This window comes from Coregonus lavaretus (genome assembly GCF_964263955.1).
Source record: "Coregonus lavaretus genome assembly, chromosome: 24".
NCBI lineage: Eukaryota > Metazoa > Chordata > Actinopteri > Salmoniformes > Salmonidae > Coregonus > Coregonus lavaretus.
Window position 1 is genome coordinate 36,364,308 of NC_140011.1, and position 27,005 is coordinate 36,391,312.

The 27,005-nt window shown below is 42.0% G+C and overlaps 3 protein-coding genes across 6 annotated transcripts; all 3 read left to right on the forward strand.

Annotated features, from left to right (window-relative positions):
* The first annotated feature begins 1,351 nt into the window (after nt 1–1,351).
* LOC311099300 (UDP-glucose 6-dehydrogenase-like) lies at nt 1,352–8,135 on the forward strand. 4 transcript variants are annotated; one of them, XM_084140022.1, is made up of 12 exons: nt 1,352–1,515; nt 3,799–3,967; nt 4,199–4,300; nt 4,726–4,926; nt 5,039–5,236; nt 5,376–5,523; nt 5,691–5,785; nt 5,934–6,064; nt 6,178–6,320; nt 6,564–6,655; nt 6,845–6,955; nt 7,403–8,135. In XM_084140022.1, the coding sequence occupies exons 2-12, from the start codon at nt 3,806–3,808 to the stop codon at nt 7,505–7,507; spliced, it is 1,488 nt and encodes a 495-aa protein (XP_083996148.1). In that variant the 5' UTR covers nt 1,352–1,515; nt 3,799–3,805; the 3' UTR covers nt 7,508–8,135. The 4 variants fall into 4 exon arrangements, with proteins under 4 accessions (XP_083996148.1, XP_083996146.1, XP_083996145.1 ...); XM_084140020.1 differs by having other exon boundaries at nt 1,427–1,515; nt 6,845–7,189; nt 7,403–7,492; XM_084140019.1 differs by having other exon boundaries at nt 1,427–1,515; nt 6,845–8,135.
* Nucleotides 8,136–11,486: 3,351 nt separating this feature from the next.
* LOC311099334 (putative nuclease HARBI1) lies at nt 11,487–14,473 on the forward strand. The gene is made up of 4 exons (XM_084140055.1): nt 11,487–11,965; nt 12,064–12,179; nt 12,297–12,408; nt 12,500–14,473. Exons 1-4 carry the CDS (start codon nt 11,533–11,535, stop codon nt 12,889–12,891), a joined length of 1,053 nt encoding a protein of 350 aa, XP_083996181.1. The 5' UTR covers nt 11,487–11,532; the 3' UTR covers nt 12,892–14,473.
* A 6,423-nt stretch (nt 14,474–20,896) lies between these two features.
* LOC311099549 (M-phase inducer phosphatase 1-B-like) lies at nt 20,897–25,854 on the forward strand (the record flags this gene model as incomplete). The annotated part of the gene is made up of 15 exons (XM_084140248.1): nt 20,897–20,973; nt 21,252–21,368; nt 21,614–21,699; nt 22,029–22,071; nt 22,444–22,471; nt 22,572–22,637; nt 23,008–23,178; nt 23,434–23,517; nt 23,619–23,819; nt 23,915–24,010; nt 24,103–24,165; nt 24,272–24,370; nt 24,483–24,616; nt 24,836–24,947; nt 25,051–25,854. 15 exons carry the CDS (start codon nt 20,897–20,899, stop codon nt 25,195–25,197), a joined length of 1,524 nt encoding a protein of 507 aa, XP_083996374.1. The 3' UTR covers nt 25,198–25,854.
* Between the last annotated feature and the right edge of the window lie 1,151 nt (nt 25,855–27,005).

Below are 27,005 nucleotides of genomic sequence, written 5' to 3' on the forward strand. Positions count from 1 at the left end.
TGATACTTAAGTATATTTAAAACCAAAAACGTAGACTTTTACACAAGTAGTATTTTACTGGGTGACTCACTTTTACTTTAGTCATTTTCTATTAAGGTATCTTTACTTTTACTCAAGTATGACAATTGCATACTTTTTCCAGCACTGCTCTACTTCAGACAAAGGGGCACATAAAAGTAGGCTAAGGTAATTACATTTGCCCTGAGGGTGGATGGAGAGCGGGAAGTGAATGAGTAGAGGGCTTTGATGGTGTGTAATGACTCCTAACTTTTCGTGGGTTGGGTTAGCAACGATTTGGGGGAGCTGGGTATGACTTCATCTGACGAGTGGGTGGACCCTTGCCTTGTTTGCTTAGTAACACTGCACAAAGACAGCAGTCATGATGCTGAGGGGGACGGACTAGTGAAAGGGGACAAAATTACCCCGCACCGTAACACGTCAGCAATGAGTGTCTTAGAATATACTTATTGAACAGCACTAATCGCCACGGTTTCTTAGCCTAAAACTACCGTAATGTGTATGGAATGAGAGACTATGATAGGGCTGTGAGACTATTCCCTTGGCATTTAATAACAAATCAAATGTAGAATAACAGTGAAATGCATACTTACGAGCCCTTCCCAACAATGCAGAAAGAAAAATATAGATTAAAAAAAAAAAAAGGATATGAAACGGACAGTTTTTTCTCCACCCATCTTAGTTACTCGGTCAGTGCATGTCTGGTCTCAAATTGAGCTGGGTTGTGCCTCATAGGGTTTACGATTACATCATTACGATGAGTGGATTGCTTTTGTGACACTGTTACAAATCCCACTGTATGTTTTTCTATCCTGTTCTGCATTCATACGTCAGTGTGATGGAATTGTATTATCATTGGACTAATAGATTGTAACGTTAGTACACTCCCACCACCTCTCCCAGACAAATCTCATCAAATTCCTTCTGATATGGTTGTCTTTTGCTCAGCGTCATGTTTTGTCTCCAAGGTTTATAAATAATACTCAATATGTGAAAGAATGTGTTTTCATTACATTTGCAAATGTTTGTCACACCCATGTACTAACTAGTGATAGGCAATCAATACCTAGCCTACATGAATTGGATCTCAAAGAACAAAATCCTAACCCCTTAGAACTACAAGATTTTTCAGGCACACAATGGCATAACAATGTAATTACCCTGTAATAAATTGTATAATATGAACTTCTGTAAATTGTACCATAGACTGAATGGTTGCGTCTTCTTGAATAAACCAATTTCTGGTAAGCGTCAGTGGGGATGTGATGTCAAAGGAATCTGAAGCGCCGCCCCCTGTCTGAGATTTAGATAGAAGTCTCACAGTGGCACTCAGCATACCAAACTCTTTTCTCTGGAGCAAGCTTCTACACATCGGACCATCAATACCACAGACCAGCAATCATACCCCTGGAATAAAATTATACGGAATCACTTTAACGTGGTTGATAGTCTCTGAAATAGTTTTATTCGGTTCAGCAGCGCACCCATCAAACACTGGTAAGTGTTTTGTGTTTAACAGGCTAGCTAGTTAGCGAACAAAAAAATAAAATAAAAAAAAGCTATCCAAATTGGCTTTGTAACGTTAGCAAGCTAAACACATTGATGATCGAATGGATGGGGTTACATTCATGTAAATAACAGGTCTGGATAAATTATAGGTGGCTGGTGTACATGCGCAAGTTAGCGAGATACCGTTAGGTAGGTAGGTAACTAGCTAATAACATCGAAGTGCTGGCTCCCACTGAAACGTGTGGCAAGTTTTAAACCCCCTAAATTACCGTGTGGCAAGTTTTAAACCCCTACGTCTATACGTTACAGACCACAGTTGGGTCCGGAATTATTGGATCCCTTTATAGATGTTGAAAAAAAAATACAGAGCTACAGTAGCTATATTGTATGCTGCAAAAAAGTTATTTTATACTTTACAATACAATTGCTCCGGGAAAGAGATTTTGTTTAACAAGTTTTAAAAAAAGTACACCTCAAAGATAGTCTCCCCTGTTCTCAATACTTCAGCACCCTCCACTTGCGAGGACAACCACACTGGCCTTTTTTCTAAAAAGTTTTATGAGATTGGAGAACACATTGGGAGAAATCTTAGACCATTCCTCCATTCAGAATCTTTCCAGATCCTTGATATCCTTCGTCTGCGCATATGGACTGCCCTCTTCAATTCAAACCACAGGTTTTCAATGAGGTTCAAGTCCGGAGACAGATAACCATAGCAAAATATTGATTTTGTGGCCAATTAACCATTCTTTGTAGATTTTGATGTGTGCTTGGGGTTATTGTCTTGCTTGAAGATTCACTTGCGCCAAGTGTCAGCCTCCAGTCCTGGCAGAGGCAACCAGGTTTTTGGCTAAAATGTCCTGGTACTTATGTACAGGTAAAGTTCATGATGTCGTTGACCTTAACAAGGGCCCCAGGACCAGTGGAAACAAAATAGCCCCATAACATCAAAGATCCACCACCATATTTTACAGTAGGGATGAGGTATTTTCTGCATATGCATTCTATTTTCGTGTCATGACCATAGCACCGGTTCCAATCCAAGTGCCAATGCTGTTTAGCAAACTCCAGGCGATGCTATGGTCAGATGATGTGAAAATAGAGCTCTTTGGCCACGCACACAAATGGTGGGTTTGGCCTGTAAAGCTATAAATCCCCCCAGTCCCGCATCAGCATAGCAGTAAAGATTACTCACACACCACAAAAAGGGTTCTGATTGTGAAATGCCGTTTTATTCACTGAATAATTTTCTATGGTTGCTTTTGGTCCTTCAGTATCCAGATCTGCTGCTAATCATCCCTCTAAAGATTATTGACTTTGGTCTGGTTACTGTGATAACTCTCTGTGATTTACAACTGATAAAGGGCAGCCAGTTGCATATGTTTATACTCATATCTGGCAGATCCTATACGTGGTAAAAGTTGGGAATAATGTGTCTTTTGTATCTAGTGCGGTGGACGGCTAGGGGCCAATTGCGTGTGCATGTGTGCGCACGCTCGTGTGTTGAGTGACGGTAGTCCCAGGGAGTTCCATCTGACCACACTGCACATAGAGCCCTCTGTGATTTAGAGACAGCGTGGCAGCATGGGTAGAGTGAGGGGCAAACTGGCCAAATAGAGGTGGCTTGATTTGCTCAACAGAATGTTCTTATTTATTCCATTGATACCCACTGGGGAATCCAACTCGAAATCTTGAAGCTATTGCCATGAAAAAATCTCTCGGGCCTCCACCCCGGCCGTATTCAGCAGCACCACCTTGTTATAAAATCCTGGGGAGAACCCTGCCAATGCCAACGTTTTTACCTCGAGGCTGGAGCCCTTCTCAATGATGTGCTGGATCCAGACATCCTTGGGAAAGGACAAACTCAAAGGCCATGTGTGCTGGCCTAAAATAAATATTTTCGAGGCTTTCCCTTGGCTATGACCGTGATGCTCCCTCCCTCCTCACAAGGACATTTATCACTTTGTTTATTTAATTATTTAGGTATGTACACTGCAATTCAGCTCTTAGATGCCAATGTTGTACACTATGACAAACAAAACTTTACTTACTATTATGGCAAGTTATAAGAAAATGCATATTTGTAATTAACACCCTGCTTGTTAAAGGATGTCAGTAGTGCCAGGAGTTAAAATAAATGACAGACCCATCTGTATTTGCTTAGTTTCTGTTTAATGGAAATGTTGGAATAATAGCGATTTTATCACTCAATCCATTGAAAAAAATAGTATTTAGACCCCCATCTTACGTGATTGTATTTTCTTTCTCGAGTGGGAGAATGGTGGAGGTGAGGAGGATCTGTTGTATTGGGGCTGGCTACGTGGGCGGTCCCACCTGCAGCGTCATCGCCCAGATGTGCCCTGAGGTGACGGTTACCGTGGTGGATGTGAACGAGGACCGCATCCGTGCCTGGAATTCTGATAGCCTTCCCATCTTTGAGGTGAGTCTGAAACGATATTAGTACAAGAAACTATCGTAATAGATCTCAACTTAGTAGAACTTGTCTCAACTGCAGGAAATTACGTAAAATACAATTACTCATTCATGTCCAGGTTTCTCAAAGATCTGTCCTAACTTGTATTGGTCTTTCCAGTATTTCCAGCCACTTGACTTTTGAGCTCTCATGACACTTTTGACACTTGTGCTCTAACAACATCTCCTTTCATTCTAGCCTGGACTCCAGGAAGTGGTGGACTCATGCCGTGGGGTCAACCTTTTCTTCTCCACAGACATTGATGAGGCCATAAAAAATGCAGACCTGGTCTTCATATCTGTAAATACTCCTTTTCAACACTTTCCTTTCTTATAATGTCAATTGCTTTCCTTGGAAGTATTGTTAAGAAGAATGGGTCTCAGTTTTGCTTTCTTTGAAGGTAATAGTAATAATTTGGTGGTTGCTTATATTTGTCCTATTTCACACATGTACAAGTGTGTATTATATGCATGAATTGGAAATGTTTTTTTTTTGCATATCTCCCCCTAAGACCACCTCGACGAGTGGGGTCACGACCAGGGTCAGCAATTAGGGTTAAGTGCCTTGCTCAAGGGCACAGACAGATTTTCCACCTTGTCGGTTCGGGGATTCGACCTAGCGACCTTTCGTTAACTGGCCAACCACTAGGCTACCTGCCGCCCCAGAGTGATGGATAAAGATCCATGATTGAATCCACCTGAAACATTTCCCCCTTCCTTTGCCAGGTCAATACGCCTACGAAGACATTTGGGATTGGTAAGGGTCGAGCAGCGGACCTGAAGTACATAGAAGCATGTGCCCGGCGCATTGCCGATGTCTCCAGCGGCTGTAAGATTGTTGTGGAGAAAAGCACAGTTCCTGTACGTGCTGCTGAGAGCATCCGCCGCATCTTCAACGCCAACACCAAGAGTAGCCTCAGCTTCCAGGTGATTTCAGGGGACAGGGTTGCATGGGTGGACGGACTGTGTATCAAACGTCTACATTCATCTGCCTGCCATGTCTTCAGGTCTTTAAAAGTATGATCTTGTTCTCCTGCAGGTTCTCTCAAACCCAGAGTTTCTTGCTGAGGGAACAGCCATCACTGATCTGAAGAATCCAGACAGGGTATTGATTGGGGGGGATGAGACTCCTGAGGGCCAACATGCTATTCAGGCCTTGCGGAGCATCTATGAACACTGGGTCCCCAAGAACAAGATCATCACCACCAATACCTGGTCCTCTGAGCTTTCCAAGCTGGTATTTATATGTCCTTCTGTTATATCAGTACAATCTCAGGTCAGCAGCATTACGATCTCAGACACCTCCTGCGACGTTTCCTGCCTTTATTCATTGGCTCACTTCTCTATCCTTGGTTTTTCCTTTTCCATGTTTATAGGCAGCCAATGCCTTTCTGGCCCAACGTATCAGTAGCATCAACTCTATCAGTGCCCTCTGTGAGGTAACCGGTGCTGATGTGGAGGAGGTGGCGCATGCCATCGGGACAGACCAGAGAATAGGCAGCCGCTTCCTGAAGGCCAGCGTGGGTGAGTGGGAGAGAAGCAAGGCTGGAGTGGTTGAGTTGTGGGGCAGTAACAGTTCAGTTGTGGTTGGATGAGACCATTGGATGACTGAGTGGTTGGGTTTCAGTTATGGAAAAGTGGGATTTGAGTGGATGAGTTCCGTCATGATACATTCTGTGTTTGTTTTACAGGATTTGGTGGCAGCTGTTTCCAGAAGGACGTCCTCAATCTTGTGTACCTATGCGAGGCATTGAACTTACCCGAGGTTGCAAGATACTGGCAACAGGTGTGCTTTTTTCATCAACTCATAGTAGTGCAATACAGAACTCGCTTCTCATTTGATAAGACATTCCTGTAACACTTTGTTTTACAGTCAGTAAAATACAGTATCACAATGACAGAAATGTTGAACATCTCATTGTTGCGTCTCCCAGGTTATAGAGATAAATGACTACCAGCGAAAACGATTCTCCTCACGGATAATCAACTGCCTCTTCAACACAGTGACAGACAAGAAGATAGCCTTGCTCGGATTCGCTTTCAAGAAAAACACTGGCGATACAAGGTATGGAAGGGCATTTAAAATATTTATCTGCTTACATCCAAAGCTATGAGCGTATTGTCCTTCTGCCTCCAAGCTTATACACTCAGATATCCTTGTGTGCATTTTGTGTTCAGGGAATCCTCTAGTATCTACATCAGTCGCTACCTGCTGGAGGAGGGGGCCTGTCTACACATCTATGACCCCAAGGTTAAAGCGGAGCAGATCATGCACGACCTGACTCAGCCCACACCCTCAGAAAGACATGACCCCGCCACAGGTAGCCACAGTGTTCTATAGTAAAGCAATAAGAAGATTAACATTATTATGTTTATTGAATACATATTGATATTTCAAAGGGGTGTTCTGTTCTCTCTGCGTTAGGTGTTAGTTTCCATACATAACGTGGGAGACTTTTTTTTGCTAATTCTAATGAGATGGGATTAATGTTTGTTGTACAATTGTGTGAAAAAGTTGTATTTGTATGCATGAAGTAACCCTAATTTATACTCGCTCATCCTAGTTTCTCGTCTAGTCACCATCGTCACTGACCCATACAAGGCTTGTGAGAACGCCCATGCAATTGTGATCTGCACAGAGTGGGATGTGTTCACGGTGTGTATTTCATTTTTTAAGCTACTCACTCATCAATTAGACATCAAATAAAAACTGGCAAGGAGATGACTCTGACCACACAGATATTTTGGTGCCACTTATATAATAACATAAAGTAGTTGCATTGGATTGTTCACCGATGAAAGGGATCTCTCAATGTAAACCATGGAGTCCATATTTGTACTGCAGGAGCTGGACTATGAGAGGATCCATAAAGCCATGCTGAAACCTGCCTTCATCTTTGACGGCAGAAGGATCTTGGACAGCTTGCACGACCAACTCCAGCATATTGGCTTCCAGGCGAGTAACCACGGCTACAGTAAAAAGTATATGTTTTATTGTCACATACACCGGATAGGTGCAGTGAAATGTTGTTTTACAGAGTCCGCCATTGTAGTACGGAGCAAATTAGGGATAAGTGCCTTGGTCAGGGGCCTGTCGACAGATGTTTCACCTCGTCGGCTCGGATATTCGAACCAGCGCCTTTTGGTACTGGCCCAATGCTGTAACTGCTAGGCTACCTGCCGTCCTACAGTAAGACACTGAACAATGTCTAGGATTCTGATGAGATTAGGAAAACACCCTAGGGCCAAAAAAAAGGTTGTCTTTGCTTTTGGAAGGCTGTGCTGACAAAAAGCCAACGATCCATTTACAGCAGCTCCTCTCAACTGCTTAGTGAGTCCCATTAGTATTTGAAAAGTAATAGACGGTCCAGTAGTTTCCAAAGTAACTGTTTGTCCTTTCCAGGTGGAGACTATTGGGAAAAGAGTTAACCAAAGAATCCCCTTCACTGCCAGTGGCGACAGGTCAGAAATGGACCAACCGCAACAATTGAAGAAGATCAAACTGTGAAGTGTTCTTACGGGACAGGAGCGTCAGAGCCGGCTCCGTGCAGTAATATATTAAACCAAGTTATCATTTTGCTGTAATATATTAAATCAGTTGTTTCAGCACCCGCATCAACTTGATAGGATGACTTCAAACAAATAATGATGTTAGCTACAATGAAAGAAAGGCCTGGATAATGTTTGCGTCAGGGTTGATGACCTTGTTTGTCGTCTACATGCCACAACAATATCCCTTCAACCTTATGCTTCATTTCTTTGTTTTGTGCATGTTGGACAACTACAAGGGTTTGGATGTTTTACTTACACAAGGGGTAAAGCAACTTAAACTGATTTCATATGTTTCTGTATTTGCCCCTTTTCAAGTTTTCTGCCTAAAAGTATTCCTGTATTGAAAGCATTTTTTAGATGACAGATTCCACTTTTCTTACTAAAGATTATGTATTTAGTTTTGATTAATTTCAAAGCAATTTTTATACGAGATGGTGCTGGTTGAATGTGAACTTAAGCGGTGTGAGTGTGAACATGAAACCGATAATGCAATATTATAATTAAATGTATTTTTATGCATGAACTCTGTAAAGGAAAACATTTATCTATAGTTTTTACATGCAGAATAAAAAGCATTTTTAGTATCTGTGAATGTTTTTGTTTTTTTAGCAGGCCCTGAATCAATAGTACTGTACTACAATTATGTTCAAACATAAGTTGTTTTATGTCACTTTCTCTCAAACAGTTTTGTGTACTATGTAGTGGTTGCAAACAACTCAACTCAAGGTTGCCCCCCCCCTTCCCTCCTTATTAGTTAGATGTCTTTTGGATGGTTAGACATTTGCACGGTCATTCTGACAGTTAATTCTAGGAAACGGGAAGACTTTCCTCACGGAACTGCATACCTCGGTCGACAGTCTTGACGCACTGCTGGGTTTCCCGTGGAGCAGCCATGGGGCAGTGGCCTTATTTGACACATGAACCTAATCCTCAACATCTGTTCTGCTCTGACAAATGCACTTTCACAACAAGGCCCAAATTATGACACACATGCAGTGCCTTCAGATAGTATTCACACCCCTTGACTTATTCCACATTTTGTTGGTGTTAAAGCCTGAATTCAGAATGGATCAAATATTTAATTTTTTATCACCCATCTACACACTATCCCATTATGACAAAGTGAAAACGTTTTTAGATTTTTTTGCAAATGTATTGAAAATGAAACACACATATCTCATTTACATAAGTATTCACACCCCTTTGCTATGACAATTGCATGGGCATCCAATTTCCTTTGATCATCCTTGGGACTTCACTACAACTTGATTGGAGTCCAATTCAATTGTTTGGACATGATTTAGAAAGAAACACAGCTGTCGGGCGGCAGGTAGCCTCAAGGTTAAAGCGTTGGGCATGTAACCAAAGGTTGTTGGTTCAAATACTGGAGCTGACAAGGTCAAAAATATGTACAATTGGGCACTGTGCCCTTGAGCAAGGCACTTAACCCTAATTGCTCCAGGGGCGCTGTACAATGGCAACCCTTGCTGTGACCCCACTCCCTGCAGGTGTCTCGGGGAGTTGGGAGGCGGCAAAAAAACAACACATTTTGATTACACACTTGGCTGTAACAGGACAAATATAAGCACCCCCCAAATTGTTATATAGAAAGTCACGCGGTTGTCAGAGTAGAAACTATACCATGAAATCCAAGGAACTCTACGTACATCTCCGAGATAGAATTGTGATGAGGCATATCTGTGGAAGTTTTTTTTTCAAACTATTTCTAGAGTGTTGAAAGTTCCAAGAGCACAGTGGTCTCCATCATTGGGAAATGGGAAAAAAAATATGGAACTACCCAGACTGCCTAGCGCAAGCAGTCCGACCAAACTGCGCAACCGGGCAAGAAGGACCTTGGTCAGGGAGGTGACCAAGAACCCAATGACCACTCTGACAGAACTACAGAGTTCCTTGGCTGAGATGGGAGAACCTGCCAGAAGGACAACTCTCTACAGCACTTCACTAATCTGGGCTTTATGGGAGAGTGGCCAGACGGAAGCCACTCCTGAGAAAAAGGCACATAACAGCACACCAGGAGTTTGCAAAAATGCACGTGAAAGATTCAGAGCATAAGGCAAAAGATGATGTGGTCTGATGAGACAAACATTTAAATCTTTGGCCTGAATGCAAAGCACTATGTCTGGAGAAAACCAGGCACAACTCATCACCCATATAACACCATCCCTACTGTGAAGCATGGTGGTGGCAGCATCATGCTATGGGGATGCCTTTCAGCGGCAGGGACTGGGAGACTGGTAAGGATAGAGGGAACAATGAATGGAGCCACATACAGGCAAATCCTTGATGTGAACCTGCTTCAGAGTGCAAACACGATGTCACAGGAAGGCCAAAAATATCATCAAGGACATCAACCACCCGAGCCACTGCCTGTTCACCCCGCTATCATCCAGAAGGCGAGGTTAGTACAGGTGCATCAAAGCCGGGATCGAGAGACTGAAAAACAGATTATATCAAGGCCATCAGACTGTTAAACAGCCATCACTAGCACATTAGAGGCTGCTGCATATAGACATAACCTAGAAATCACTGGCCACTTTAAGAAATGGGACACTAGCCACTTTAATAATGTTTACATATCTTGCATTACTCATCTCATATGTATATACTGTATTCTATACTATTCTACTGTATCTTAGTCCATGCCGCTCTGACATCGCTCGTCCATATATGTATATATTCTTAATTAATTCCTTACTTAGATTTGTGTGTATTGGGTATATGTTGTGAAATTGTTAGATATTACTTGTTAGATATTACTGCACTGTCGGAGCTAGAAGCACAAGCATTTGGCTACACCCGCAATAACATCTGCTAAACACGTGTATGTGACCAATAACATTTGATTTGATTTGATTTGAAACAACCTTAGATTGGGGCGAAGATTTACGTTCCAACAGGACAATGACCCCAAGCATACAGCCAAAGCAATGCTGGAATGGCTTCAGAACAAGAATGTGAAAGTCCTTGAGTGGCCCAGCCAAAGCCCAGACTTGAATCCCCCATTGAAAATCTGTGGAAAGACTTGAAGATTGCTGTTCACTGCCGCTCCCCATCTAACTTAGCAGAGCTTGAGAAAATCTGCAAGGAAGAATGGGAGAAAATCCCCAAATCCAGATGCGCAAAGCTGATACAGACATACCCAAGAGGACTCAAAGCTGTAATCTCCACCAAAGGTGCTTCTACAAAGTGTTGATTTGGGGGTGTGAATAGTTATGTAAATGAGATATTTCTGTATTTCATTTTCAATAAATTTGAAAAAACATGTTTTTCACTTTGTCATTATGGGTATTGTGTGTAGATATGTGGGGAAAAACATTATTTAATAAATTTTTTATTCAGGCTGTAACACAACTAAATGTGGAATAAGTCAAGGGGTATGAATACTTTCTGAAGGCACTGTATGTGCTATCCACTAGTCATAATCGCAAGTACGCCATTTCCTTTCAATTACAGCTGAGAGCGAAAACCATTGATGATCATGCCAAAGCGGATTGATTGCATTGGTAACAGTCACCACAGCTTTCCTTGCTCATGCAAAGAGGGGAGGATTTAAACTTTTATGCAATCACTACCACTACATATTCAGAGACAAACAGCATTTCAATTACATGTAGGCTATTCATGTGATTTGTATTTAGAAATACTCAAAATACATTCCTCATAGGGACTGGGGGGAAAATAACATGTAGCTAGCTAATCTTCCACTCTTTCTGGACTCAAGTGAGAGTATTTACACTGATTTTATTAATTTGTGATTTTTTATAGTTGATACAATTATTACAGTTAATTTAAAAAATAAATTTAATTCACAATTCTATAATCGAATCCTAGGGCTTTTTAATTTGGGGGCTTTTAATTTGAAGATTCTAAGACTTTTATTTTGAAGATTTCATTCCGGATGTTCCGTCAGTACAGAAAACAAATGAACATTTCGTCAATCCCAGAATTTTGGTTCGAACAATGGCCTGCCCTTTTTTACGAGATCCAATAGACATCGGGGCACAAATTGTGAGAAAAACAATACGAACTAAGCGTTTGTTCAAAGACAGACAAAATCCTCTAAGTTTTTCCGAAGAATACATTAATGAGAGGTATCACTTCTCGTCTCATTGTATAGTTTACCTGGCGGATCTGTTGACACCGTCATTGAGAAACGATACACTCCGCAGCTATCCGCTTACAGTAATGCAAACACTGTGCATTGGTTTACATTTTTTCGCGTGTGGAGAATTTATGCATGCAGTCGGTGACGCTGAAAACTTGAGCAAATCTACAGTTTGTCGAGCCATACGGAGAGTATACCTCGCACTGGCGAGAATTCTCCCTGATTTCGTGAAGTTCCCTGGTCATTGCTCTCAACAAGAAGTTAAAGACAGCTTTTATAGAATAGCAGGTTATGTATTCTTTCATAGTAGGCCAATGATTTTGGTAGTACTAGTAAGTTAAACTGTAAAGTAGCTAAATAATTATCAACACCTGTGATTGTTGCAGGACTACCTAATGTAATTGGTGTGGTGGACTGCACTCACATACCCATCAAAGTGCCTTCAGGACCAGAGGCATCTGATTATACAAATCAGAGATCATTTCACAGCATAAATGTGCAGGTAATATTGGGGAAGCTGTAAATGCTTTCTTAACTGTGATAAATAAATTCTACATTAAAAAAAATATTCCTAGAGCAAATCTCATGTGAAAACTCACTGCATGTAAATCTTTTCCAGATGGTTTGTGATTCGCAATGTCTCATCACAAACATTGAGGCAAAGTGGCCTGGATCTGTGAATGACTTCCACATACTCCAAAAGAGTACGCTGTACCATCAGTTTCAGCAAGGTGACAACATTACACAAGCACAATGACAAATGTTACAATTTCCTACAAGTTCTATGATTTCAGCATCTCTCTTACCTCCCCTACTTCTCAGGTATTTTTGATGGGTGGCTTGTGGCTGACAATGAGTATCCCTGTCTTCCATTCATGATGACGCCATACCTGAATCCTAAACCAGGCGCAGAGAGCTGCTTCAACGAGGCACTGTACGAGACAAGAGCATGCATTAAGACAACGTTCACCACGTTAAGGGCCCGATTTGGTTGTTTGAAGGGTCTCCGGGTGTCGCCACAGAGCGCGTGTGACATAATAGTGGCATGCATGGTCCTTCATAACGTTGCCATCATTCGTAAGGAGGCCCCACCCTGTTTTAGTTGGATGCCCCGGAATAAGCCAGAGCCTGTTTACTGTGATCACCAAGATGGTACAGCAATCAGGGATAGCATCGCTGCTCAGCTCTTTGCGTCATGCAGCCAAGTGTTATGACAATTTCACATGATGACATTTTTACCCTAGAAAAAACAGGAGGGTAAGAGAGGACTTTCCCGTAAGTGACAACCACAGTGGCCTTTTCTCAATTGGATTTGCTCAACTCCTGGGTCCCATGTCCTCCGTCCTCTCTGGACTCCTTTTAAAAAAGGTAAAAAGCTAATCGAGGAGAGGAATGAAATGACTCGTCCAATCGTGCGTCATCAGGCAAATGACATTTACAGGGTGGAATCCCAAAATGTATGAAGTGATAAATGTAGCTAGTTGTGCAAGCTATTTTATAGATAAAAGGATAAGTAGCATATTGTTTTTAAATGTTTGCATGCTTTTCTGGTTCAAGAAAACGATAGCTAATTCAAAGGGGGTGTGGCAGATGTCAAAACTATTCTGTGAAGGACTCCAGTAGGATACACTTGTGCTTCCTCGCCAAAAGGAGGCTATCGAGGAGGGGAGGACCGTCTTCCGTTTGCCTACTAACACATGTACACACTCCTTGACCACTTATCAGTTTGTGGGTCACGGAGGAGAGAGGGCGGAGGACAGACTTTTGCCCAAATGAGAAAAGGCCACTGACGACATACAGACACTGTACCACTCCAGATATATGCCCTCCAGAGATCAGTAAATGGTATCGGAAGAAGGAATCTGACATTGTTTTTGGAAAAAGTAACATTTATTCAAAAAGTAAAACTGAAAGATTGCAATAACTGTACATAAGCATGATTAATTTCCGTTCATAGTTCATGACTGCGAAGAAAAGAGAAACGTAAACATGAGCGAAGGTTGACAGATTAAAATTTCATGAATAAATTGGAAATTGGTTAAATTAGAAACATGACAACTGGTTGTTGAAGTGATGTGGATGGTTTTAGGTTAATTTACATTCTGAACAGCTATCCAGTTAGCTTTCCCCAATCCTGGGCCTTATATCACTAAGTTTGACTTTGTTTATGCAAAAGCTCTTAGTTGATTGTTTATTTAACTGTCCTACAATTCTACCAACATGATGCTGCTTGGGTGATATGACATCTTGTAAACATTAAGTTGTGGAACTTACATTTAATTGTTTCTTAAGTAATTTAATCTCCAAGGACATCTTTTGCATTTTTAATCTCCTGTAGTCGATCTCCTGTTGCAAGTATTTCATATACAAGTCCTTCACTTTGACATTTGAGGGCTTTCTTGGTTTGTCCCCCTTAAAAACATTGAGATTTAACAAAATGTGTAATTTTTATTGCCATTACACCCATTCTTTTCTCAATACATTGTATTCATAATGTAGAAATATCAGACCTTATATGGCAAACACTTTTTTGGGGGGTGTAATCACCTTACCTCTCTGTCCCATGTTTTGGAAGTGGATGGGGTGGCCTCGTTTATGCCTGGACCCTATGGAGGCGTAATGTTTAGGCCATTATCTTTATCAATGAGGTCTGATAACTGATTAGGCCACTTCCAGAATACTTTTTCACTTTCTATAATAACAACTGTATACACATCAAATACATTAATTTAACAAATTCCACTTGAACATTTTCCAACCACACAAATCTCTTCTGAATAAACCATATTACACCTACCTCGTGTGTAGAGGAATCCGACGTGATTTCTTCTGCATTGTCAATGTATACGACTGGTACCTGAAACATACAAAGTAGTCAAATTAACTAAAGGTCTGTAGGCTGAGTAACAACTGCTTGAATGTTTTCTATTGCTTTTGACAACTCACATTATTCAAAGACACTTCTGACCCAGATTCTGCTGCGATCTCCTCTGTCATGTGGTTTGCTAGCACTGCAAATGTATAATGCTCGTGTTAAAACCATGGTGAGGTCAATGCAAGATCTAATAAAAGACGCAGCGATGATCCCAATGGATTAGACTTGCCTCTCACAAAGTTTGAGCGGGAGAGTGTTGACTCGAGCTCTGTGGAAGAGGTTTCCTCTGTGATACTGTCTATAGAGGAACAAAACTTCTGGGTTTCAGCCATCAGGTCCTCTGCAGCAGAAAAGACAGGTTGCAGTGGGCCTTCCTTGATCTTCTGCCTATCTGCTTTTTTGGCTGGAATCAGAGATTACATTGTAAATTAGTATCTTGACAAAACGTCACAGTGGAGTCTATGGGGCAGTGCACAGACTGTGCAGCTCACCTGTTTGTACCATGTTCTTGTATTTCACCTTGACCTGCAGCCAACTTCGTTTTACTCCAGATGGATTAACCCTGTCAGGTAGGTGAAATAGTATCATCTGAATCAATGAGTACACACAACAAACAGTCTATCCAAAAACAGTGGATTGTTTATTTTTTTCATGATGTGTTTATGTGCAACTTTCATCTCCACTGTTTGACTTGAAATTGCAATATTGTCGCAAGCATTAGGTTAATATCTTGCAATTTCAATGGATAACCACAGATTAGATGGATGAGGGAAAGCAAGTAACGTTAACCTTAACAGTTAACGTTATCTTTAGAAGGTTAACTAGCTAACGTTAGCTATACTAGCTGTTCGAAGATGCTGGTCAGACAGCTAGTTAGCAATATTTTCTATCAGACAGGAATTACAAAGCCATTCATGGTTCCTTGTCAGGCTGTACTGTAACTAGCTAAGTACTGAACGTTGCTAGAGTAACAAGCTAGAAGTACCTAGTTAGTCAGCCCACTTCTTTACCCAGAGAGCTATCAACCAATTCATCACTAGCTAACTTAGTTAGCTAGCTCCACTCACTGGGTAGACTGTATTTCAATGATATGGCAGCTACTTACGCGTTGACTGAATCGGCAATTTTCTGCCATGCTGCCTGTCTCGCTTTACCAGCAGCAGTTGTATTATTTTTGTGATTGAAAATATGTTTTAGGTCCTCAAACCGTAGAAGTATAACTTGCTGCTCTGCAGCAGTGAAAAAGGCTGCTCTATCTCCTTTTTCCATTTTTTTATCACGTGGTGTGATCGTTGTCATGGATACTTACACATCCTCCTGGCTCAGGCTATTTATCTTTATTTCTTTTTATTATTTGAATATGATGCCCTACCTACACAGATTCGGAAAATGAGAGAAAACTAGATGCATATGATATTGAGAAATTAGATAAGAAGAATTGGTTTCCCTGAGATAGTAGTGACATTATACCCTCTAAGAGGTCTTGACCTTTATGGCACACAGGCACAAGTGCAAGCCCTGGCCTGTACAGGGTCAGTCTCTGAAATTTCAAACCTGTAACATTGTTAATGTGGAGACTAGCTTAGAGGTTAGAGTGTTGGGCCAGTAACCAAAAGGTCGCTGGTTCAAAACCTGAGCTGACAAGGTGAAAAATCTGTCGATGTGCCCTTGAACAATGCATTTAACCCTAATTTGCTCCAGGGGCGCTGTACCACTATGGCTGACCGTGTAAAACAACACATTTCACTGCACCTATCCAGTGTATGTGAAAACAAAATACATATTTAGTACAGGGTCCCTGGTTTATGGCCCAGGCAGCATATCAGGTGTGTAGTACTGGGCTGGATCAAAAGCCTGCACACAACTTGTTTCAAGCAGACCACCATAGTCCCTGTGCACAAGAACGCCAAGGTAACCTGCTTAAATGACTATAGCCCTGTAGCACTCACATCTATAGCCATGAAATGCTTTGAAAGGCTGGTCATGGCTCACATCAATACCATAACACTGGACCCGGCCACTCCAATTCGCATGGCGCCCTAACAGATCCACAGATGATGCAAACTCTATTGCACCCCACACTGCCCTCACCCATCTAGACAAAATACCTATGTAAGAATTCTGTTCATTGACTACAGCTCAGGAATTCAACACCATAGTCCCCTCCAAACTCAGGACCCTGGGACTGAACACCTCCTTCTGCAACTGGATCCTAGACTTCCTGGCGGGCCACCCCCAGGCAGTGAGGGTGGGCAACAACACATCCGCCATGCTGACCATCAACACGGGGCCTCTCAGGTGTGTGTGCTTAGTCCCCTACTGCACTCACTGTTCACCCACGACTGCATGGCCACATGACTCCAACACAGGGCCAGCGCCAGAACGAATCAGTTGGACTGGCCTTTGATTTCCATAGGCAGGCACGTTTTTGTGTACACCTCCTATGTGTACACGCGCTTGCTTGCGGGTTCACCATTTTTTTTTTTTTTATGCGTGTAATAGTAAAGACCATAGGCAGTTCCTGAGTTTCAAGTTTGTGGAAGCTTACAATTTATCCTACCATTTCTACCAATCTGTGTGCAAGTTATGATTATTTTTATATGCACATTTTCGTGGAACAGTTTCATTTCAATAATAACGATTTTGTTTCTCAAAATCATTGTCACGTGGTTAATCATAAAAATCTGAAGTAAAATGATAAAAATCGAAAAAGTTCAAATTCAACTAAGGCGAGAGCACCAGCCATTGATACACTGTGATCCATTGGCGGCTAAAGAAATGAGAGCATAGAACTCAGAGATAGCCTATGGCCAATGCAGCAGTAGGGCTATAACTTCTATGGACAACTAAGTAAAATACATACGCCTAAAGCCAACAAATAAAAACAGTCGAAAATATCCTGATGAAAATACCGGTTCTTTCAATCACGTTCATCTCTCTACTCTGCCTGTCTACCTCCCTTTCTATTTGTCTTGACTTGAGCTATTGCTAGTATAGTGCAACATTGTAGCAAATATGGAAGCTGTCGCTAGCGAACTTGACATTTTTATCAACTAGCCCCTCCATACTCAACCGTAGGTCCCCAAAAAATAAATATATATATACAGTACCAGTCAAAAGTTTGGACACACCTACTCATTCAAGCGTTTTTCTTTATTTGTACTATTTTCGACATTGTAGAATAATAGTGAAGACATACATCAAAACTATGAACTAACACATCATGTAGTAACCCAAAAAGTGTTGAACAAATCAAAATATATTTTATATTTGAGATTCTTCAAATAGCCACCCTTTGCCTTGATGACAGTGTTGCACACTCTTGGCATTCTCTCAACCAGCTTCATGAGGTAGTCACCTGGAATGCATTTAAATTAACAGGTGTGCATTTCAATTAACAGAGGGGGGGGGGGGGGGGGTATACAGAAGATAGCCTATTTGGTAAAAGACCAAGTCCATATTATGACAAGAACAACTCAAATAAGCAAAGAGAAACGACAGTCCATCATTACTTTAAGACATGAAGGTCAGTCAATACGGAAAATGTCAAGAACTTTGAATGTTTCTTCAAGTGCAGTCGCAAAAACCATCAAGCGCTATGATGAAACTGGCTCTCAAGGGGACTGCCACAGGAATGGAAGACCCAGAGTTTAACACTTTTTTGGTTACAACATGATTCCATATGTGTTATCATATAGTTTTGATGTCTTCACTATTATTCTACAATGTAGAAAACGTTTGACTGGTAGTGTATGTCACCAGTATGCCTAGTAAATGTACCATTTATCCCCCCTCATTTACATTAATTTATGTTAATTTACCGTTCTCATTCTCAGACTGGAAACTTTACTTGCGGATTTCACAACCTGCTACACTTGTGAGAAACAAGTTTTGGTTTATTTCATAACCATTACCAGTGTTGTCAATTTTTCAAGAGATATAGAAAGGAAGGCAGACAGGCGGAGTAGAGTAATGAAGGTGATTGATAGAACCAGCATTTTCATCAGGATATTTTCAACTGTTTTTATTTGTCGGCTTTAGGCCTATGTATTTTACTTAGTCGAAGATGGATCAGTGTATCGATGTGTCCATATGGCAGAGGCTGGTGCTCTTGCCTTAGTTGAATTGTAACTTTTAGATTTTTATAGCTACCTCATACCCCTGCACAGCGACTCGGTACTGGTCTCCCTGTATATAGCCATGTTATTTTTTTACTCGTCATTGTTATTCGTTATTCACTGTGTATTTATTCCTTGTGTCACTATTTCTATATATTTTTTAATCTTTAACTCTGCATTGTTGAAAAAGGACCCGTAAGTCGACATTTCACTGTTAGTCTACACCTGTTGTTTACAAAGCATTTGACAAATACAATTTCATTTCATTTGAGGACCAGACAGTAGAAAAAAATAAAAATATGTATGCACTCACTAACTGTAAGTCGCTCTGGATAAGAGCGTCTGCTAAATGACGTAAATGTAAATGTAGGCCTACCTGAACCTTTCTTTCCTGCTAGAGTCTAGAGCAGTGATGGGCGACTTTTGAATCGGATCAAAACTTGTGTGGACAAGTCCGGGTCTTAACTTACTGTTGCGAGGTAGAATAGTAGAATACATAAGGTGCAATTTCGAAATTTGATTGTGCATCAACCGTTTTTCTCTTATGTCAGTCACTGATAGTCACTCAATTGGCCCATGTCAGCTAACATTTTTTAGATTGGTAAATTAGTCTAGCGGCCAGCTATCTACATTTGTAGTAATCAAGGTAGAATTAGAGCCTGGGGGACCCCCATTGATTTTGTTAGTCAGTTTCACTCAGATATCATATAAAAAATTGCAAACATTTCTCTCTACACTATGGCAAAATGTGTAGAATTGCAGGAAATTAGCTGTAAAACTGCTAATTTTCCTCTACGCCCCAATGAGTAGAATTGCACGGAATAAACTCTTAACACTTAAATGTGAATTAAATTAGTTATAAAATAGTCAATCTTCTCTCCGCCCCATGGCAAAATGTGTAGAATTGCAGCACACTACACAGTAGCAACATTTTCTCTACACCCAATGGCAAAATGTGTAGGATTTCTTTGTGGCTCCCACCCTCATCAAAGTTACCCATCCTTGATCTAGAGACTTCTACCCACAGAATTACACTGAACAAAAATATAAACGCAACATGCAACAATTTCAAAGATTTTACTGAGTTACAGTTCATATAAGGTAATCGATAAAATGCACTCGGGATTCATCCATGAAGAGCACACTTCTCCAGCATGCCAGTGACCATCGAACGTAAGCATTTGCCCACTGAAGTCGGTTACGACACCGAACTGCAGTCAGGTCAAGACCCTGGGGAGGACGACGAGCACGCAGATGAGCTTCCCTGAGACGGTTTCTGACAGTTTGTGCAGAAATTATTTGGTTGTGCAAACCCACAGTTTCATCAGCTGTCGTCTCAGATGATTAAGTGAAGAAGTCGGATGTGGAGGTCCTGGGCTGGCATTGTTACACGTGGTCTGCGGTTGTGAGGCCGGTTGGACATACTGCCAAATTCTATAAAACAACGTTGGAGGCTGCTTATGGTAGTTAATGAACATTCAAATCTCTGGTAACAGCTCTGGTGTACATTCCTGCAGTCAGCATGCCAATTGCACGCTCCCTCAAAACTTGAGACATCTGTGGCATTGTGTTGTGGGACAAAACTGCACATTTTAGAGTGGCCTTTTATTGTCCCCAGCATAAGCTGCACCTGTGTAATGATCATGCTGTTTAATCACCTTGCTCACTAGCAGGGATGTAAACTAATTTGTGCACAAAATGTAAGAAAAATAAGCTTTTTCTGTTGTGCATATGGAACATTTCTGGGATATTTTATTTCAGCTCATGAAACATGGGACCAAACACTTTACATGTTGCATTTATATTTTTGTTCAGTATAGAATGAGATTCTATTGCTACTTTTGTAATTGTGGTCCTCTGTATTTCAATTGGTAGAGCATGGCGCTTGTAACGCCAGGGTAGTGGGTTCGATCCCTGGGACCACCCATACGTAAAAATGTATGCGCACATGACTGTAAATTGCTTTGGATAAAAGCGTCTGCTAAATGGCATATTATTATTATATTATATTATTTTGTGACAGTCTCTAACAAACACAAGACTGCAATTTTTAAAGATTGGACAGCACTGCCTTAAATGGCCTATGTATATTCTTACCATTAGCTCATAACATTACATTGTAAAGCTTTTTGGTTGACACATTTTTGATTTGATGATGATGAGTGATTTTCACTGACAAATCGATGAGTAGGCATATTGCGCAACACGGAAGTGACGTTAGATGTCATGCCATTGGTTGTTTCTTTGGCGACACATTTAAAATCCATTTGTCTACTCTCTTTAGCTACGGATATTGTTGAATCGTAAGTTATTTAGCTAAATATATTATATTATGTATAGTTTGTGGCTAGATAACATAACTAACGTCTTATGTAATCATTATGTGTCATGATGAGTAAACTATAGTAGCTCGCTAATAATCTCTAGCTAGCAAGTTAGCTAGCTAGCTAGCTAAATAGCTAGACAACAACATAAAGAAGTTACAGTATCTATCTATCTATCTAGGTTTAACTGATGTAGGTCTTCTCCTGCTATCATGAAAATATTTAGCTAACAACATCATGTGTTTCCCCCCACTTAGCCTACCGATGGATGGTTACAGTTTATCTATGCCTGGCCCTCACTCACCGGACTACCATGCCTCCCCAATGTCAGAACTCGCCAACTGCTTTACGGGACTCAGCGCCTTTCACACAGGGTAAAAGCTATTATCCTCGAACTACATTAGTTGGCTAGCTGATTTTATGTGTGGGTGGCTATCTGACTCCACATCGAGGGAATGGCTACCGGCCAGTCCCTTACTCTGCCATGTTTACATGGATTGTGAATAAGATGAAGCTAGGATTGAGAGTTCAAAATGGCTTGCAGAATTAAACCGCACCCATGGTCTTTATACTACTATATTTACCCATTTTTATCTCATGCATCACCTGCATTACTCAGTGACACTCCTCGGAGATGTCTGGACCTGTCCAACCTCAGCACTGGGAGTGTAGACAATGCTGCTGCACAGGGAACACCACACAAAGGTGAGCAATGCTTTTTACATACTGTAGGCATATTCATTCACAACAACAAAAAATGCAACCCAGGGGGAACCCCAGCAGAAAAAGCGGAGGCGACCATGGCAAGGCAAAACTCCCAAGGTAGGAACCTTGGGAGGAACCAGGCTCCTCTTGGCTGGGTAGAAGTTCAGAGTATGACTATTTATCTATGCTGGTGTGCAATGCATATTCTCTCCACAAACTTAGGTAGGTACTGTAGCAGAGGCTTTGCACTTTCACTTTCAGCAACTTTTTGCACCATTTTAATATTTCAGTTGACACTGCTCTTAAACATTATTCCTGCTGGTTTGCAGACAAGCCTACTTCTCCAGTGGCCTTGGAATCTCCTGCACCAAGGTACCAGACTTATTCTTCTGACCTTCAAGAACACCGTGTTTAGAATAATATAATAATAATATATGCCATTTAGCAGACACTTTTATCCAAAGTGACTTACGGTCATGCATACATACATTTTACGTATGGATGGCCCCGGGGGTCGAACCCACAATCCTGGCATTGCAAGCCCCATGCTCGAAACATTCTGGAATCTGGAAACACAAATATGATGATGTTATCATTTGTGGAGGGATGAGTACCTGCTCCCCATGGGCCCTGTGGACTGTAAGTCGCTTTGGATAAAAGGGTCTACTAAATGGCATATTATATTATACTGTGTTGCTACCTGCATCATCCAAAGTAATGTTCCCCTTTTTGTTCCAGGAACAGTCGCATGAAAAAGTTGCAGTCCTTCCCGGTAAAGAACAGTCTATGGATTTACTCTCCGTATAAATGGGTTTTGTATGATTACCTCAGTGTGAGTTTTTAATTAACACACTCTGTCTTCTGTCTCTTAGCCCAGGTTGCTGTGTAGCAGTCCGAAGCTTCACCCCAGTGAACGTCCATTCAGTAACAAGGAGAATGTGAGCGGACGTATTTTCACATTCAGGGTTATGCATGATTAACTTATTCACATGCAAATGCAGTCTAGTTTCTTCTACTACAATACCCTATTTCAATTGTGTCATCAGAGATTGCACCTCTCAAGGGCATAACCACACAAGACCTATGAAATCATCGTGTTTAGGAAGAGCTCAGTGCCCTTTGTGGCTTATTCAATTATGGCCACTAGATGACAGTATGGGATTTGCTCAATCTAGAGAGAATACCTCTTGTAGCATTGTAACAGAGGATTGCATGTGGATGTGTTTTTAAGGAGTTACTCAACGCATTCTCTCTGTATCTCACCTGAATTACAATTACTGCACTGCTGTGGTTTCCCCCTATGTTCAGGTGGCCCCAGGGCAGAGAGTGCAGGGCAAGCCAGAGTGTTTGTTGCCTGCTCCAGATGGTGAGCCCTGTGCCTTGGGGAGCCCCATCTTCCCTGTACATCCCTCCCTAACCCGGCACTCCCCAGGGGATGCAGATGGATTCATGGAAATCCTGGAGCAGGAAGCTGATGAGGTGATTTGGATCTCATAGACTGACGTTTTTACCTCTTGTCCCATTCTGTTAATCTATTTCACTGAATGGTTCATGCAGCGAGGTCTGCACCAGTGTGACTCCTGCTCCTGTATTCAATGCACAGTTCAATCTCAGTTGCTACATCTTTAATGCTTCCTACTACTTCTGTTTTTTCTGTCTTCCAACATGACTCCCTTCTTTATTTTGAATATCTCCACTGCCCTGACCTTTCCTCATGTCCATTCTCTCCCCCAGGGTTCTATTGCTGTCGCCATGTCATGTAGCATGGCACAATTGCTGTCTGAACCCCTCATGAACCAGGAAGTGGATCTCTCCTCTGTAAGTATCCTCTTCTCCCATCATCACTTACATCCACAGACTTGCAATTGGTTTGAACTTTACTGCGCTGCGAGGAGTAACAGGACATGTACCTTCACTAGGTTTCAGTGTGTCGCCAGGGGGGACGACGTCTCTTCCGATCCCCTTCCATGCCAGAGCGGTTGGCACGTCCGCTGAAACGCACCTCCACCTCCCCCTCCCCAGCCAACCCCCGGCCACTCAAACGACACTGCACCTTCTCCGCCGTCTCTGAGGAGGTGGGAGAGGGAGACCAAGGGGCTGGAGTCAACAATGAAAGGAGGGTAAGGGTGGGTCAGGAGTGCTACACTGTATATTGGTAGAAGGTAGTGGTAGGGAGGAGGGTTGTTTCTCTACTGACTAGTATTCCTCTCACAAGCAGCACCTGCATAAGAGGACCCACTCTCTGTGTGACGTGGAGCAGCAGCTGGGTGGGGATGGGATCAATGCAGAACTCATTGGAGACTTCAGCAAGGTAGTATATTGAGACTACAACTAGTTATCCACACTAAAAACAGTTTCACAATCACATGGTCCTGTGAATTAAAATGACTGTTGCATTTTTAGGTGCATGCCCTACCCACTGTGACAGGGAGACATCAAGGCTTGAAGTACATCACGGTTCACACAGTAAGTGCAATGAGATATGGTGCGTCAAACGGTGCATGTTACATTTGCAGGAAGAGCAATTATATCAACAACAACAACCACAAACTGAATTCTCTCATTGTCCCAGATGAGTGCTCTTCTGGAAGGGAAGTTCAGCTGCTTGGTTGAGTCTTTTGTCGTGGTGGACTGCCGCTACCCATATGAGTATCAGGGAGGACACATTAAGGTGAGAGATTAACAGAATAAAGTCCCTGGACAGTGCTGACATTTTTTTATTCAATGTGGAGTGTGTACTGAGTGTTCTTCTGAGGTAGTGTTATCCCTGTCTTCACCTGCAGGGGGCGCTGAGCCTGCCCAACACAGACAAGGCTGTGGATCACCTGCTGTCCCAGAGGCTAAAAGCCCACTCTCCTGAAAAGAGGCTTGTGCTAGTGCTGCACTGTGAATTCTCCTCCGAAAGAGCACCCAGAACGTGAGACATGCAGACCTTTCAGTCACTTCCTCCTGTGTGTGTGTGTGTGTGTGTGTGTGTGTGTGTGTGTGTGTGTGTGTGTGTGTGTGTGTGTGTGTGTGTGTAAAATCTGCAGGTTGCTTATTATCTGCTTTTGACTCCTGACCAGAAATTAGGTTTCCCTGCATGTATTCCATTTGAGATTAAGTCCCTCATGAGAGTGTCTGTCTCACTCTGTAGGTGTCACCTCCTGCGCAGTGTGGACCGCAGTATGAACGAGTACCCAGCCCTGCACTACCCTGAGCTCTACATCCTGAAGGGTGGCTACAGAGACTTCTATCACTCTCACCAGGTATGGACCTGACAATACCCAAATAGACTGTGGTCTTTGGGCTAGGCTGTAGTCAGTTTATTTCTCACTCCCCTGGTCTCCTCTGTCTGTGTGTGTCTGTCAGGAGCACTGTGAGCCCCAGTCCTACTGCCCCATGCACCACGAGGACCACAGAGAGGAGCTTCTGCGGTGCCGCACACACAGCAGAGCCTCGGCCGAGGAGCGCCGCAGACGCCACCATATCCAAACTCTCGTCAAACTCAAACTCTGAGGCAGTCGTTGGGGGGAGGAGGCCAGGAGAAGAACAGCCACTCAGACGTACAGCTTCTCCAAACAGTGACCTAGAGATTGTCTGTTTAATTATCTTAGTCACAAGAACCTACTGTACTATGTGATAACAAATTGACCTTTTGTTGTGTTTGATACCTTTCCAAATATAATATTTTTCATATGCTGCCATGGAAACTATGCATAATGGTGATGTTCACTGCTGCCTAGTTTTGTCTATTTTGTTTGGATGTCCATGAATAATAACAACACTGTCCACTCATATTCATTAATGCCTGCCAGTTGAACAGGATGTGTAATCCACTAATGTCACTGTAGTATCTTTTAATTACAGTAGAGTCCACAGGTTAATGGCTTTAATTTTTCAGCTTTTGAAATTGCTTTAATGTCATTTCCACACTGTAGTGCAGAAAAGGGTGGCATTATTTCCAGTGTAAATCATGGATGTATATTTGTATTATTATTGGGAATGGGAATCATGACTTTATTTTAACTGTTAAGAATAACACTGTTTGTTTTTTTACCAGAGTGAATGACCTTGGAGTTTAGGTTGAATATTTGTTAAATAACTCAGTTTTAATGTTTTGATTTGTCAGGTAGTTGCAAATGAATTGCTGCATTAACGATGAGATGTATAATTAAAAAACACACAACAAAATGTAACTATTTGAATGGGTATCATATGAAATGGTCCCTTGACAGTAGAAATCAAAACATAATGAAGGAGAAAAATCTTGAGTGGTATTTTTGAAGAGGCTTTGTTGTGTGAACATGCTTAGTCCTGATCCCTCCCTGCCAGTGCTGCAGGTGTGTCTAGTTTGCAGCTGTGATTCCTCCTCCAACACAGCTGGGTTAACTCTATGCCCCTCTGTTAAAAAAGTCCCTCCCCCTCTTCTCTGCACAGCAGCTGTAATGCGGAACTGTGGGATTTCACAGGCCCAGAAAGTGGGATCCGGCTATGCTGAAAGGGGATAGGGTGGGAATGGCTGTGGTTCAGACTTCAGACCTGTCCCAGGAGGAATGAAGTGGTGCTGGCTGTTGCAGTTGATGACCTTTTGGCAGTCAGAGCTTTATGTGGGTTTTTAATGCCACCTATGGGGCTGCCTACATACTCAGATCCCTGATTGCAGCCAAAAGTCACTGGCAACAACAACTCCGAGTCCCAGGCTAGGCAGTGAGAGGACAGGCCATTTTGAGTGGGGAGATGAGGATATTGGTGGAAAGGATTGTGAATGAAGAAATCACGTTATCAACCTTTATGTCCAAGTGGGGGTCTCAAGATGCAGCTTTCGAAAGCCACCTGCTCAAAAAAATCATCCTGTAGGCTACCATGACTGTCTGTCTAATAGTGCTTTCTGGCATAGTGGAATGTTTGGAATATACAGGCTGAGTTCCACTGAGCCAATGGATTTTGAGAGTTGCTTAATCCCTGCTCCACAGGCCCTGCAGTCCAGAATAGAGCAGTAGGGAAAGTGAAATGATCCATTCCATCTTATTTAAGTGGTGTTATTGGTGTGGCGGTGATGGAGAGATGAGTTATTGTCCATCAGCACAATATGCAGGAATCCCAGGTGAAAAGCTCAACTGCTAACAGTGAGAGGAAATCCAACCTCATAGCTGACTACAATTTGCTAGTTTTTGGAGTCCAGTTATTAGCTGCAGGGTCAAATTAAATTTCAGTAGAGAAGGCCATTGTGTGTAATAATTGTAACCGCCCCATATGTAAGATTTTACTATAAACTTGTCAAACATAGAGAACTGATACTACAGTGAGGGAAAAAAGTATTTGAT

Coding starts and splice junctions, on each gene's coding strand:
- LOC311099300 (XM_084140019.1), top strand. CDS start 3,806: ATGGTGGAGGTGAGGAGGATCTGTTGTATTGGGGCTGGCTACGTGGGC. Junction 3,968..4,198: donor ATAGCCTTCCCATCTTTGAG/GTGAGTCTGAAA, acceptor CTTTCATTCTAG/CCTGGACTCCAGGAAGTGGT. Junction 4,927..5,038: donor AGAGTAGCCTCAGCTTCCAG/GTGATTTCAGGG, acceptor GTTCTCCTGCAG/GTTCTCTCAAACCCAGAGTT.
- LOC311099334 (XM_084140055.1), top strand. CDS start 11,533: ATGGCCTGCCCTTTTTTACGAGATCCAATAGACATCGGGGCACAAATT. Junction 11,966..12,063: donor CAGCTTTTATAGAATAGCAG/GTTATGTATTCT, acceptor TGATTGTTGCAG/GACTACCTAATGTAATTGGT. Junction 12,180..12,296: donor TTCACAGCATAAATGTGCAG/GTAATATTGGGG, acceptor AATCTTTTCCAG/ATGGTTTGTGATTCGCAATG.